This window comes from Triticum dicoccoides, chromosome 4A (genome assembly GCF_002162155.2).
Source record: "Triticum dicoccoides isolate Atlit2015 ecotype Zavitan chromosome 4A, WEW_v2.0, whole genome shotgun sequence".
Lineage (NCBI taxonomy): Eukaryota > Viridiplantae > Streptophyta > Magnoliopsida > Poales > Poaceae > Triticum > Triticum dicoccoides.
In genome coordinates, this window is record NC_041386.1 from 4,646,164 (window position 1) to 4,659,857 (window position 13,694).

Consider the following 13,694-nt stretch of genomic DNA (forward strand, 5'->3'; position numbering starts at 1 on the left):
GGGATCGCCGGGGTTCTTGTTGCGGCGGGGCATAGAGGGATGGCTGGGGCGGCAGCCAACAACGGCGGTGGGGGGAGGTCGAGGAGAGGGTGGGGCGGAGAGGCTGTGCACGGTAGCGCTGGCCGGCCGCGGGTGATGGAGGCCGACGGTTAGGGCGAGGCAGGTGAACAGCGTCGCGAGGAAGAAGAGAGTGAGGTAGAAGATGAACAATGTGCGATCTGTTTTTTGTTATTGGATGAAGACCTAACGGCTCTGGTTGAAAGTGACCGATGGACTTTTATTTTCAGGTACCTAAATTATAAGTTGGTCCTGAACCTGATAATTCCTCGGGCCGGGCTTGGCAAAGCCCGACAAAAAAATCCCAAGCCCGAGCCCGGCCCGGCCTGAAGCACATGAACATTGGTATTTTTTAATTAAACTAGTCATTGTGTATGTGCAATGCACGTTAATTTAAAAGTATATTAAGTGCATGTGGATATTAAGTAGAATATTATTTGCGTGTTATTATGTGATTAGCATTATTTTGGCATGAAATTAACTGCCCGCTAAACGTGTTGAGCACTCGACATTGAAGCAGTCTAGGTCGTTGGATTGACATGATTTGATGGCCGAGATTAATTGGATCTACCCCTGTGGGTCTTTTTATATTGGTATAGATAAATCATATTTGGGATATTTTATTAATTTATTATACCTATATTTCAAATAAAAAATATATATAGTCATTTCAGGCTTTTTTCAGGCTAGGCTTCGAGTGAGAAACTGGAGCCTAAGCCCGGCCCGAATGTCGGGCTTCAGGTTCGGGCCGGGTTGTCCATGAACAGGTATAGTTGGTCTTGGTCCCAACCAAAAAAAAAAGCAAAGCAAACACAATCAGTTAATCGACCGATCCATGTTTTAGGAGATGAGTAAAGTGCATTTTCATCCCTCAACTTATCAAGAAATGTGGTTTTTGTCCCTGAATTTTTTTAGTGCAACCTCCCAACTCTCAAGTCTTTGACAGTGACCTTCCTTGGTCAAACGTGATTTTAACTTGATGTGGCACAGTTTTGTCCACATCTTAGTGCAGCCTTCCTGCCCCAACACTTAATATCGAATAGTAGATTCCTCGGCCAAGACCTGGTTTACTCTTAATTAGGAGAATTGGGACAAAATTTACTCTTAAGAGAATTTTCATAAGTTGAGGGATAACAAAATGCACTTCTCTTAGGAGAATTTGGACACACAGTAGAAGCTATAGCTAACTATGGGAGTGTGCTTTTACGCACCTTGGTTTGCCTGAACACATTCGTTGGCTAGATCGATAGCGCTCTTCTTGTACCCAACCACCACAACCTTCTTGCCTCGCATCAGCTCAACGGTCTCCTCCTCGCTCAGCTTGCAGTAGTCCAGCGAGTGCATCACCGTCCCCTTGAACACCTCCGGCCCCTTCCCCGGCGGGAACACCGGCATCCGCGGCACGTCGCCGTACTTCCCCGTGCACATCACCACGAACTCGAACTTGTAATACTGCACATTCCCGTCATAAAATATGCGCGTGAGGTCGATTGAATTTATGACAACACGGTGCACAGTATGTAAAAGCAATCTTGCAAAGCAAGCACACAAAGTATATATGGTAGTACCTGAACAGTGTCGGAGCCGCCGGTGGCGACGCCGACCTCCCACGTGGGCTTGCCCCGGAGCGGAGCCTTGCTGGTGCCGCTCCACTGCTCGGTGAACCCGGCCTCGACGCCGCCGAGGAACTTGATGTCCACCACCTTGGACCCGAACGAGATGTAGCGCCAGAGATCGAACTCGTCGGCGTAGTCCTCGAGGTAGTCGACGACCTCGGTGTGGGTCGGGAACGCGGGGTCGTCTCGGTTGCGCCATGAGTAGTCGGAAAACTCGTAGTTCGCGCGTGGCGTCTGGAGCCGCGTGGTGCGGTACACGCAGTGCTTCCACACCCCGCCCACGGACGGCGTCGCCTCGAACACCACGGGGTCGTAGGCCGCCAACTGTTTGGCGGCCGCGAGCCCGCTCATCCCGCTGCCGATGATGGCCACACGGGACACCGTGGGCACGGCCTCCCTCGTGGCCCGTGCTGCTTGCCCTTGTGCCATGGCCCTTGACGACTCGAGGTGATGGATGGAGCTCTGGCTGTGTGTGTGGTGAACTTGTGATCGATTGATGTGTGTGCAAGAGAGAACTGCTTGTTGGTGTCGATAAGAAGAAGGCTTGAGGGTATTTATAGGGATCTTGCTTTGCATAAAGGAAGCACTAGGCCCCTGCATGTCAGAGGAGCCGGCTCCCTGCATAGCATGCATGCGGACGGCACAAGGAAAGTGCTGCTACACCGTGACAGAAATTAGAGTCCCAAGCAAAGTCATGATCACACCTTCGCTAGACCAGGGGCGTACAGACTCGGAGCCGGATCCCCTGACGTACGGCCACCTGACGTTGGGCCACTGACGCGTGGGTCTGGGTCCACACGTCAGCGAGTGCGCCGTACGTCAGAGGAGCTGCGTCCGTACAGACTCATGGATACCATGCAGCGGCGTCTACTGGTTGAACGATGCGGCGCCTTGCTCTCTGCCCACGCCATAGGAATCTGCATGAAACGAGGCATTCACGTGACTAAGGGCCTGTTTGGTTCATGGCTAACTTTGCCACAACTAAGCTTAGGCAAAATGTGGCTGCCAAAAAAAATGTGGCTCATAAAATGAACATCATAAGTGTGACAAGATTTGACAAAAAGTTAAGCCTATGACATGTGGACCAAGTGGCTAGAAAAATGTGGCAAGCCACAAATGTGACAATAAACCAAACACATGTCTAAACTATTGTGGCACGATTAAGATTAGGCGTGGCAAGCTTAGGCTACAAACCAAATGACCCTCAAGTCTTACTATTTCTCTCCATTGCATGCTTGGGGAAAATTAACCGCCTATCAGAAAAAAAAATGGCCTGGGGTACAGCCCACTCCTAACCCTCTACCGTAGCGGTCGAGCAGAGGTGAAGAACGTCGACGACGAAAGCGAGAGCTATTTTTTGTTTCACGCGAGTCGGCAGCTTCTCTTGCCCGAAGGAATAGCTTTTTCACATAGCAACAAGGCCGTCCCATTTCTGCCTTTTTTATTGCTCGCTTGCTCATGATCACTTTGCTGGTTCGAATGTGGGTTTATTTGTTTTTTTTTCCTTTTTTCGGTTTCTTTCTTTCTTTGTCGGTTTTCTTTGTTTTTTTCTTGTTTTTCACCAGTTTTCTTAGTTTCTTTATCATTTTTCATTTGTTTTTCATTTGATTTATTTACGCTTCTTTCTTGGTTTTCATTGGTGCTTTGTTTTTTTATCTTTCTTGTATTCATCGGTTTTCTTTGTTTCTTTTCGGTTTTCGCTGCTTTCCATGCTTTTTGCAATGGTTTCCTCTAGCATTTTTATTTTAATTCTTTAGTTTATTTCCTTTGTTTCTTTTTTGGTTTTCGTTGTTTTTCTTTTGTTCATATGAAAAATGTTGATCTTGTTAAACCTGTACATAAAAATGTACACCGTAAATCAAATAAGTAGACACAACAAGAATTAAAAGTTAATTACGTATTTAAAAAACATTAAACATGTATATTGTGTTTGAAAAAAAGTTTAGTGCCATAAAAAATGTCAACATATGATCAAAGTTTGATTATACACATTAAGAAAATTTAAATACAAGATCAAAATTTAAATACACATTTAAAAACATATATTATCAACATTTGTTTCATACACATTGTATAATTTCTCTATGCCTTTTTCATATACATGGAAAACATTTTTATTTACTCATTTAAAATTTTAAAGTGCTTGATTAACATTTTCAAATACTCAATTAACATTTTAAATGTTTTATGTACCCATTAAAATTTTAAATGCTTGATTAAAAAATTTCAAATTTTTTATGTACATTTTTTGATATATATACTTATTATTGTAAATTATAAAATAAAATAAAAAATGAAGCAGAAAACAAAAATAAAAAATGTGGGAAAGCAGAAAAATGAAGTTGTGGCCTCCCACGTGCATGGGTCAGCTCAGTCTGGGGATCGCCTTCCGGCGAGGCTACGCTCTGTCCCGCGTGAATCGAGACTATAAACGCCTGATGGGGAGGGAACTCCTATGTGACGCATTCTGCGTCAACTAGGTGCGGCTTCGTACAGGAGCAGCTGACTGGCGGGCTTTGTGGGCCGCGAGGCACGCGTTTCCCTGGTTTTGAACTGTTTCTACCGTTTCGTTGATTCTGCTTCGCGAAGCTGTTCCACTGATTGTTGTCCCTGCTGTTTTCCACTGTTTCTTCTGTTTCTACTGTTTCTTCTGTTTTCCTTGTATAAACTAAACAATGGTACAGTTTCAACTGTTTCCCAAAGAAACATGAAAGACAAAAACCTTGAATTTACTAAACAATGGTTGTAGGTTCCATTTTTATGAAACCAGGTGCTGTTCCTATTGATTCAACTAGTTTTTAATTATAAAAGAACATGAAATTTCATTTTACATTTATTACAAAGTGGTACTTCTAAAACTGTCATAAAAGTGGTAAGCTTACATCTTGATGAAATTGAGTGATGATAGTATCACCAAGGCGTCATGAAAGACAAAAAAAATGTACATGTCTTACTGCTCGTTTTCATAACTGTTTCAGCTGTTTTTGGACATTGTTTACAGTTGAAGGTCTTGGAAGAAACTATCACTAGATCAGCAAGAGAAAAAAAAGATAGCTCTATCGGTAAGGAAACATTTTTCCCATGGAAGTATTCCTTTGAGTTGAATCTTGCAGTGCACTTCCCTTGAAGGTGACAGTATTAATGAGACCCTTGAGAATAGAAAGAAGAATTAGAAGAAACATATATGCGATTAGAAGAAATTAATTTCACTGTTCGGTATGAAAGTACAGGCTCTAAGAAAATAACATCTCTTTTGTTTCCATAGGAGAGAAAAAAAATAGAGAACTTACATGTCTCTGCAGGAAAGAAGTTACTAACGGCAGCTGAATTTCATTGTCCTTGCATGTTACAATCTCAAAAGGAAATTTCTGATGTAGAGCTTGTAAATCATCCTGCAGTATTTTAACATGTGAACAAATTTTTGGAATATTTTTTGACATAGAGCTTGTAAATTTCATTGTTCACATATTTTTTGGAATATGTGATCAAATTTCGGAAACAGGAACAATTTTTTGAATTAGTAAAAAAAATAAACATGTGGACAATTTTTTGAATTTGTAAACAAATTTGGAAACATGAACATTTTTTGAACATGTGAACAAATTTTATGAAAACCGAAAAGTTTGAATTTCCCAAACATTTTTCGGAAATTGAACAGTTTTGGAGTTTGTGAACATTTTTATGAAGCATGAACGATTTTTGAATCTTGAGAACAAATTTGGAAGCACGGATTATTTTTTGAAGCACGAACATTTTTTGAACCTTGAGAACAAATTTTGAAACGAAGAACAATTTTGAAAAATCCTGAACAAATTTGGAAGCATGAACAATTTTTTAAAGCACGAACATTTTTTGTTTCTTGAGAACATATTTTAAAATAGAGAACAATTTTGAAAAATTCCAAACAAATTTGGAAGTGCGAACATTTTTGAGAAACGCTATTTTTGAGAAAAAAAACATGAAGGTTGTATGAAACAGCAAACGCTTTTAGAAATTGAGAACAAAATTTGTAAAAACTCAACAATTCGAAAAATGCAAACAATTTTTGGAAATGGGAACATTTTTGTAAAGTCTCCCAAAACCCGAACATTTTTCAAATTCGAAAACAAATTTTGGATACTTGAACATTTTTTAAAACTTGGAACATTTTTTGAAACTCCCGAACAAAACTTGAACACATGAACAGTTTTTAAAACTTGCGTACATTTTTTCGGAACTCCCGAACAAAAATTGAAGCATGAACATTTTTTGCAATTTGCGAACAATTTTTTAAATGGAAACATTTATGGAAACTCGCAGCAAAATTTGAAAACATGAACATTTTTTGGATTTGGTGAACAAATTTTGAAATTGGATTATTTTTTGAAACTCCCAAACATAATTTGAAACATGAACAAAAAGAAAATAAAAAGAAAAGAAAAAGGAATTGAAAGATGAAATAAAGAAACAGAAAAACGAAGAAAGAAAAAGAAAAGAAAAAAAAGAATATAAAGAAAAAGCAAACAGAAAAAACCAGTGAAAACCCGGTTCAAGAACCTTCTAGAAGGTTCCCAAAACCGTTCAGGAACCCTCCAGAAGGTTCCCAAAACCGGGACGCTGTAGCGCCTGTGCTATCTCGTGATTGGGCCGCCCATCTTGATCGCTAGTCGCTCGCTTCTCTGTGCGAAGCCTCCACAACTGGACGCAGCGAGCGTCCAATAGGGTTTTCCTGACGGGGACTCTCTTTATTCTTGGAGAAGTGCGCATGGCAACGTCGACGGCCGTAGCCAAAGCTTGGCCCAATAACCACTAGGCCGAGCTCACTTCGTTGCCTATTACGAGGAAACAGTGCCATTTGATCCTTCTTTTAGTACACCATCAACATATACTCTCTCTTTTCCTAAATATAAGTCTTTTTAGAGATTTCAATATGGACTACATATGGATGTATATAAACGTATATTAGAGCAAAGATTCACCATTTTACTTTGTATGTAGTCTATATTGGAATCTTTAAAAGAACTTATATTTAGGAATAGAGGGAGTATTTATACCTAGTATATATTATTTAATTGTAAAATGCCAGACAATGAACCGATGAACCGACAGTCCGATCGGTGGAAACTTGAACCGAGAGGCTCATCGGGTCGGTCATCGGTCCAGTTGTTTAAACTATGCCCACTAGATGACTGGTTGATGAGTTGACCATTGACTTTGAAAAAAACTTTACAACTTTTATAAAAAGATCATAGTTTTGAAAAGGAATAAGAAAACAATTCGAAATCATCGTGAACTAGAAAAAAGTTTGTACAAATTTAAAAAAGTTGCAAAAATGAAAAACATTCACGAATTTGAGAAAAGTTCATGAATTTTTAAAAGAGATAACGAATTTTGAAAAAATAGCAAAACTTAAAAGTTCATCAAATTTGAAGAAAATATTGTGAATTTTAAAAAATGTTCACGGGCTAAAAAATTACGAATTTGAAAAAAGTTCAGGAATTTGGATAAAATTCTAGGAATCTAAAAATTGTTCACAAAAAGGGCGAAAAAGGAAAAAAATAGAAAGAGGAAAACCAAAAAAGAATAAACCGAATAAAAAACCGATAGAACAAATCAATAAGGAAAAAGTAGGACAATAATAAACCGGGGTATATGAGCCGGCAACTACTAACCTAGCATACGTGGGGAGTTTGCACCCTATAAGAAAAGGCTGTTAACCAGCGCTTAAGGCACCAAATTGGGATTAACCAAAAGGGACTGACATCGCTTACGAGAAAGAGACGCAAAGGAAAACTCTACCCTATCGTGTGCCAGGCAGTCACAGTCCACCGCCGTGCCCCGTCCGACCATCCTTCTCGATTTTCGGCCTGCCCAGCCGGGCGTCGGTCACCTCTGTGTGGCATTGGCCAGCGAATAATGCTCCTATAGTCCCCTCTATCTCCTCGGTTCCTTGCTTCCCCAGAACCCAGGTGCCCCTGCAGGATACAGCTTGCTACTCTCGTAGGAGCCGTTGAGTTTCCCCATAGAGGTAGGGTGAAGTAGATAGCAAAGTTTTCCTCAATTAAGAACCAAGGTTTATCGAATCAGTAGGAGCGTATAAACTAACAAGTTAAGCAGCACCTGCACACAAACAAAATAAACTTGCACCCAACGTGGCAAGGGGGTTGTCAAGCCCCTTGTCTTGCTAGTTACAAGATTAAAACTAATAGAGATACATAGTAGTGGTAAAGTGATATGGTAAATAAAAAGAGGCAAATAAAAAAACTATTTTGTAGAAGTTTGTATTGATGGAGAATAAACCCGGGGCCCAAAGGTTCACTAGTGGCATTTCTCTCTCAAAAATAGGCGAATGCCATGGTAAATAAATTACAGTTGGGCAATTTAAAAGATTGCAATATTTATGACTATGATCATTTATTGCATAATCTCATATAGGCATTACATCTGTGATATGTAGACTGTAAATCCAACTGCAACTATTACTAATACTCCACCCGAAAACCGCTATTCATCATGCATCTCAAGGTATTAAGTTCGCAAGAAACAGAGTATCACAATAAGCAAGATGACATGATGTTGACAAGAAGAAGTCAATCAATATGACAAAACCCCGTTGTTTTATCCTTAGTGGCAACAATACAAAACATGTCTTGGCCCTTATTGTCACTGGGTTAGAGCACCACAAGATTGAACCCACTACAAAGCACTACTCCTGCCGAAGATAAATCAATTGAACTTGGCCAAATAAAATATATAGATCATGGAGCATTATAAATCTATTTAATTATGCAACAAGAAAACTCAAATAGATTCAACTGAAATCAATAAACAATCTAATCATAAAGTGACAATTCATCATGTCCCAACAAGCATGGTACTGAAGATCCAAAAGTGAGAGATAGAGAGAGAACCATCTAGCTACTACCATGGACCCGTAGGTCCTAAAGGAACTACTCACACATGGTAATAGAGGCAACCATGCTGATGAAGAGGCCTCCAGCAATGGCTTCCCCAATTCGGCAGGGCTCTGAAACAGGGCTCTAGATAGGTTCTCTTCGGAACAGAGGCTTGCGATGGCAATAAAGTTCTTCTGGAGGCGCAACAGATGGTTTCAATATTTATAGGGAATTTTAGTGATGGAATCAAGTCAAGGCGGAATCTATGGGCCCCACACGGACGAGGTGTGTGACCATCCCGTGGTCGCACCACCTGTTTGTGTGGGCCCCTCGTGGCTTGTCTCGACTCCTCTCGAAGCTTCCTGTGTTTCTTGTTGCCCAAAAAAATCGTGTTAAATCGGCAATGTATTTTGACCTCCGTAGATATTGATTTCCTACGAAACAAAAAAAGTAGAATGCAGGAACTTGCACCGGGCACTAAATTAATAGGTTAGTCCATAAAAGTAGTATAAATTTCTATAAAAGTATATAAAATGATAATATAATAGCATGAACCAATCAGAAATTATACATATGCTTGAGACATATCAACATCCCCAAGTTTAATTCATGCTAGTCCTCGAGTAGATAAATGGTCAAAAAGATAATTTTTGAAGTTGAATGCTATCTAACATGATCTTGATCAAATGATGTAACAATGGTGTGAACTCATGACAAAAGTGATTCAAGGCAATAACCTTATAATTGATAACAGGCCAGTAACATCAAAATGTGTAAAAAAATACTATTGCTTTTCATGGATTAATGCTTTCACGTAATACCAATTAATACTGATGATGTCATATAGATGTCCCCAATCACTCAAGGCTTTATCATATCCAAACATCTTCCCATAACACAACCAAGTGCTTCAGTCAAATAACCGAATCCGTGACGAGCTCTGTTCAACTACTTAGCACTTGTCTTAATGCTTAATTCACAAGCCTTGGTTTTATTACTTAGGATGGCAAAGAGAATGATGATGATTTTTTAATGGGAGGACAAAAAGGTATAAGAAATTCTCACATCAATGCAACTTGATCGATAGGCAATGGAGAGGCCTTACAATCGATATCAATGTGAGGAGTAGGGATTGCCATGCAACATATGCACTAGAGCTATAAGTATATGAAAGCTCTTCTAATGCAATTAAGTGGGTGTGCATCCAACTTTCTTGCTTATGAAAAACTCTAGCATTTGAGGAAGCTCATCATTGGATTATACAAACAAAGTTTTATAATGGAAAAACCACACTACCATATAGAAATGAAAATCATGAAAACTCTCTACATGAAGTACATGGTGCTACTTTAAAGCACAAGTGTGGTAAAAGGATAGTAGTGTGGCCCCCTCTCATTTTCTCTCATGTTTTGATGAGCTCTTTTTGGCCACTTTTTTATAGCTCACTAGTAGGGGCACACTCTAGAATGCATCACACTTTTATTTACTTACAACTCTGAAAATGATGACTACATATGAATTCCTCTGGCAGTATACTAGGATGTGCAATGATCTAGCGTAACATATATAATAACGATGAATAGTAGCTTTGCCACAAATATCATGTCAGCTCTATATGATCATGCAAAGCAAAATGACAATGAATGATCAAGTCATGAATAGTAACAATGCAAGTTGCATAGCAATATATCCCGGAATGACTATGAAAATGTCATAATAGGTAGGTATGATGGTTGTATTGAGGAAGATATAATATGGTTATGTGTGAGAGAGCGAATCATCTCATGGGGATTGGATGCACCGGGGATGTATGAGCCATGTCTCGAGGTGAGAATGGGCAATGCACGGTACCGAAGAGCCTAACAAAATATGGATAGGTGGAAGTGCTTGAAAGACCACAACTCATAAACCAAACTCACTAAGACTTGATAGTTTACGCCATGTGAACCACAAGACCGATTACTCCATGGGTGAGTTTGATGAACCAAAGTCCGCTACGCTTCCTGGCCCATTCTACAAGGCGTTTACTTACAATGTTCTTTAACTTACACCCTTCATAATTAGGTTCACTTAAAAGACCACAAGTATTAACATGTATGATCTTATGACACCTTTCCACTACTTCGCGCAAGTCCTTAAGGCTACACATAAATAAATTACGCACACCTTATCTCAAAATTATTGCAAAGAACCTAATTATCAATTTCAATTGATCTACAAGTTCATGCAAGTTTTTATTATACCACTTCTACATACATATTATTTTTAGGACCAATATAACATTCATGAAAATTACCCATTACTATTCAACTCTCTAAAAAGATGTAAGTGAGGCAAGAGAGTCCTAATATTTTGTACAAGTGAAGTGTAAGAGAAAATTCTATAAAAGCGTCAACTCAAATAGATATAAGTGAAGATCAATGAGCATTCTATAAATAATAGACCAATGTGTGTCTTTCTAGAAGTGTGACCAGAACCAGAACATGATAATTGTAATGACCAGCAAACAAACCTAAAAGAAAACAAAAAATACGCTTCAAACAAAGCACATATCATGTGAACAAATAAAAACTTAGGTCCAACTAAGACATACCAATAATTGTTGATGACTACAGATGAGGTGCTTTCCAGGGCATCCTTAAGATTAGACGCTTGAGTCTCATTGGGTATTACCCTGTGGTGCCTTGGACATTCCCAATCTTAGGCCCTTGCTGCTCTTTTTTCATCTCATATCGATGTCTCTCCTCGATCTTAAAAATACTTCATCCACACAAAAGTTAACAAAACTCGTGAGATAGGTTAGTACATATAAAATACAACCATTTTATTAAGCAAGTAGTCAACATGTCTTAGATTGAGTACAAGCTCGCAAGTAGAGTCAAGATGAAGGAAAAAAAGTGCCACAACAGGCTACGTGAAGGAGCCGCTCGATCAAGGAGGAGCTGCCGACCGCGACCGCCAAGGCGCGTGACCGTATCCTTCAATACCTCGGAGGTGGCGGTTATGGCGGTGCCTCCGGCTCTTGAGCCGTGGTGTCTGAGGCGGAGCGCACGACGCGACAGAAGGCGAGGTACGACAGGCGCAATGTCAGTCGCCGCTCCCCGTTAGCCAATACGGACGTGGCACCAGTATAGGTCCGGAATGACCCGGAGCTCGCTGCGGCATGGCCACTCGACCGCTTCGTCAGCACCGCGGAGACGGGTGCCAGGCGCCGCCGTCGCCTTGCCGGCGAGAAATGGTCGCTTAGCGACTGCTTCGCCGACGCCGGCAAGGGCAAGGCCGCTCCCAGGGCGCCGTCGGCAGTGGTCAAGCCGGCCCTCCGCACCGCGCAACAGGAGGCGGAGCGGCTCCTTCACGAGCGTCAGGCAGCCACCGGACAAGGCTGTCGCGGCCCTCCGGCATCCTTGCACTGTTGGAGGGACAACAACAACGATGATGACGACGATGGCGGCAGGACAAGGTGGTCGTCCGATATAGGGTCTAAAAATCATTTGTTTATGTCCAAACTTCAATGAAATCTGTCGTGTTTGCATGACTTCGTTTGGTTTTTCAAAAAAATGTTTAAAATATATGCGGGTAATGTTGGATGGCCGTTTCACACATTCATATTTGCGGACTGGTCCCTTATACAAGGATGAATGTGGGAGGAAATTTATAGATCGCCCTTAAAGATGCCCTCGTAATGCATCCGGGTTGTAACATGTATATGCCTATTCTTCACCGGTCTTCAATCGTCAGAATTCAACAGAGGTAGGCCCCTCGAAAAAGATTCAAGCTAAGAGGTCCAGAAAATCTGCAGAACGCCACGAGCATGCATTAATTCACATAAAACTTTGAATTTCTTCTGCAGGACCAACCAACTAGACCGTGGAATATAGAGGGAACGCGAACGACGTACATATCGTGAGCGCGACCAGATCAGTGACAGGTCATCTATGAGCACTAGCTTCCAGCTGACTATATATATTGGACTAAAATCACTAAACTAGTACGCTTTGTTCATATCTCAGCAACCCTTTCTTGGCTACTTTAATCAACTATATCTCATCAACTAGTAGCCCACTACTGAGTAATTAACACAGTACAAATTACTGGATATGCAAATAAGCAAGTAGTTATGTATACGTTTATCTAACAGGAAACAAGTTAGCTGTTGCAGTCTTGCGTACATGGGTTTTGACGAGGTCAAGCGATCCGCGTATGATCGGAAGTTAGCATTGATCAAAGATTGTATATTCTCTAGCTGTGGTACAGGTCCAGTGTTCAATTCGCAGCTATTTCCATAAACGCTACAGTTTTGGTGGTTGCTGCTTGCTGCTTGCAGAAATTAAACGATCGTGATGGGTGGTTGTACGAGACGATAATGGAGGAGAATATACATCGTGCAAGTTGTGTATGATGGGTGGTATGTATGTCACATCTTTTTTTTTCGTCAATCGGAACCAACCATGGGGCTTTGCGGGAGTCTCGACAGCAACTACGTAGGACTCCGACACCTCCAGTCCACTCCAAACCTCTCCACCCCGCCTTCATCCTTTCATCTGTCTATGCATTCGTTTGTTGTCTTGTCGACGCTGCCGCTCCACCATCCCGGCCGCCCCGACATACCCTTTTCGAAACTCCACGACTCCGTCACCTCCACCACTACACCCGGGCTCCACAGCGGTTGTCCTCCGCCGCCGGTCCACACCTCTCCGCCGTCCGCTTCACACGTACCATCCGTCCCCACGGTAGTCACCATGCCCCAGAAGTGTTCGGTGAAATTTACGTGCTATTTTTTGCCCCTTCTTATTTGAAGCAATGGATTTGGATATGGAGTACATATACAAGCACTATATTGAGTCATCCGACAAGGATGACTACACAGATGAGACGGTGATGATGCAGACGGTCCTTGTAGACGCGGAGTTTGCGGAATAGCATGTTCTCAATTTCAAAGGATGTTGAGAGGACATTTGAAGTTCTTCAGGCCCGTTTTGTAGTTGTTCGTGGACCTGCTACACAATGGGATCCGGAAACCTTATGGGAGGTGATAACATATTGTGTGATCATGCACAACATAATCGTGAAGGATGAGGGTGAGGATGCTGCCGTAGCTCTGGAATTCGCGAACATGTGTGAGCCTATCAAACTTCCAAAGCAGAAT

The 13,694-nt window shown here is 41.3% G+C and overlaps 1 protein-coding gene across 1 annotated transcript in view; it reads right to left on the reverse strand.

The window, feature by feature from the left end:
- LOC119288499 (probable flavin-containing monooxygenase 1) overlaps positions 1–2,102 on the reverse strand; it is a 3,391-nt gene extending 1,289 nt beyond the window's left edge. Inside the window, exons 1-2 of the mRNA XM_037568110.1 lie at positions 1,626–2,102; positions 1,269–1,509 (exon numbers count right to left, since the gene is read on the reverse strand). Coding sequence (XP_037424007.1) covers positions 1,269–1,509; positions 1,626–2,102 — 718 coding nt within the window. The remainder of the gene's footprint in view (positions 1–1,268; positions 1,510–1,625) is intronic.
- Between the last annotated feature and the right edge of the window lie 11,592 nt (positions 2,103–13,694).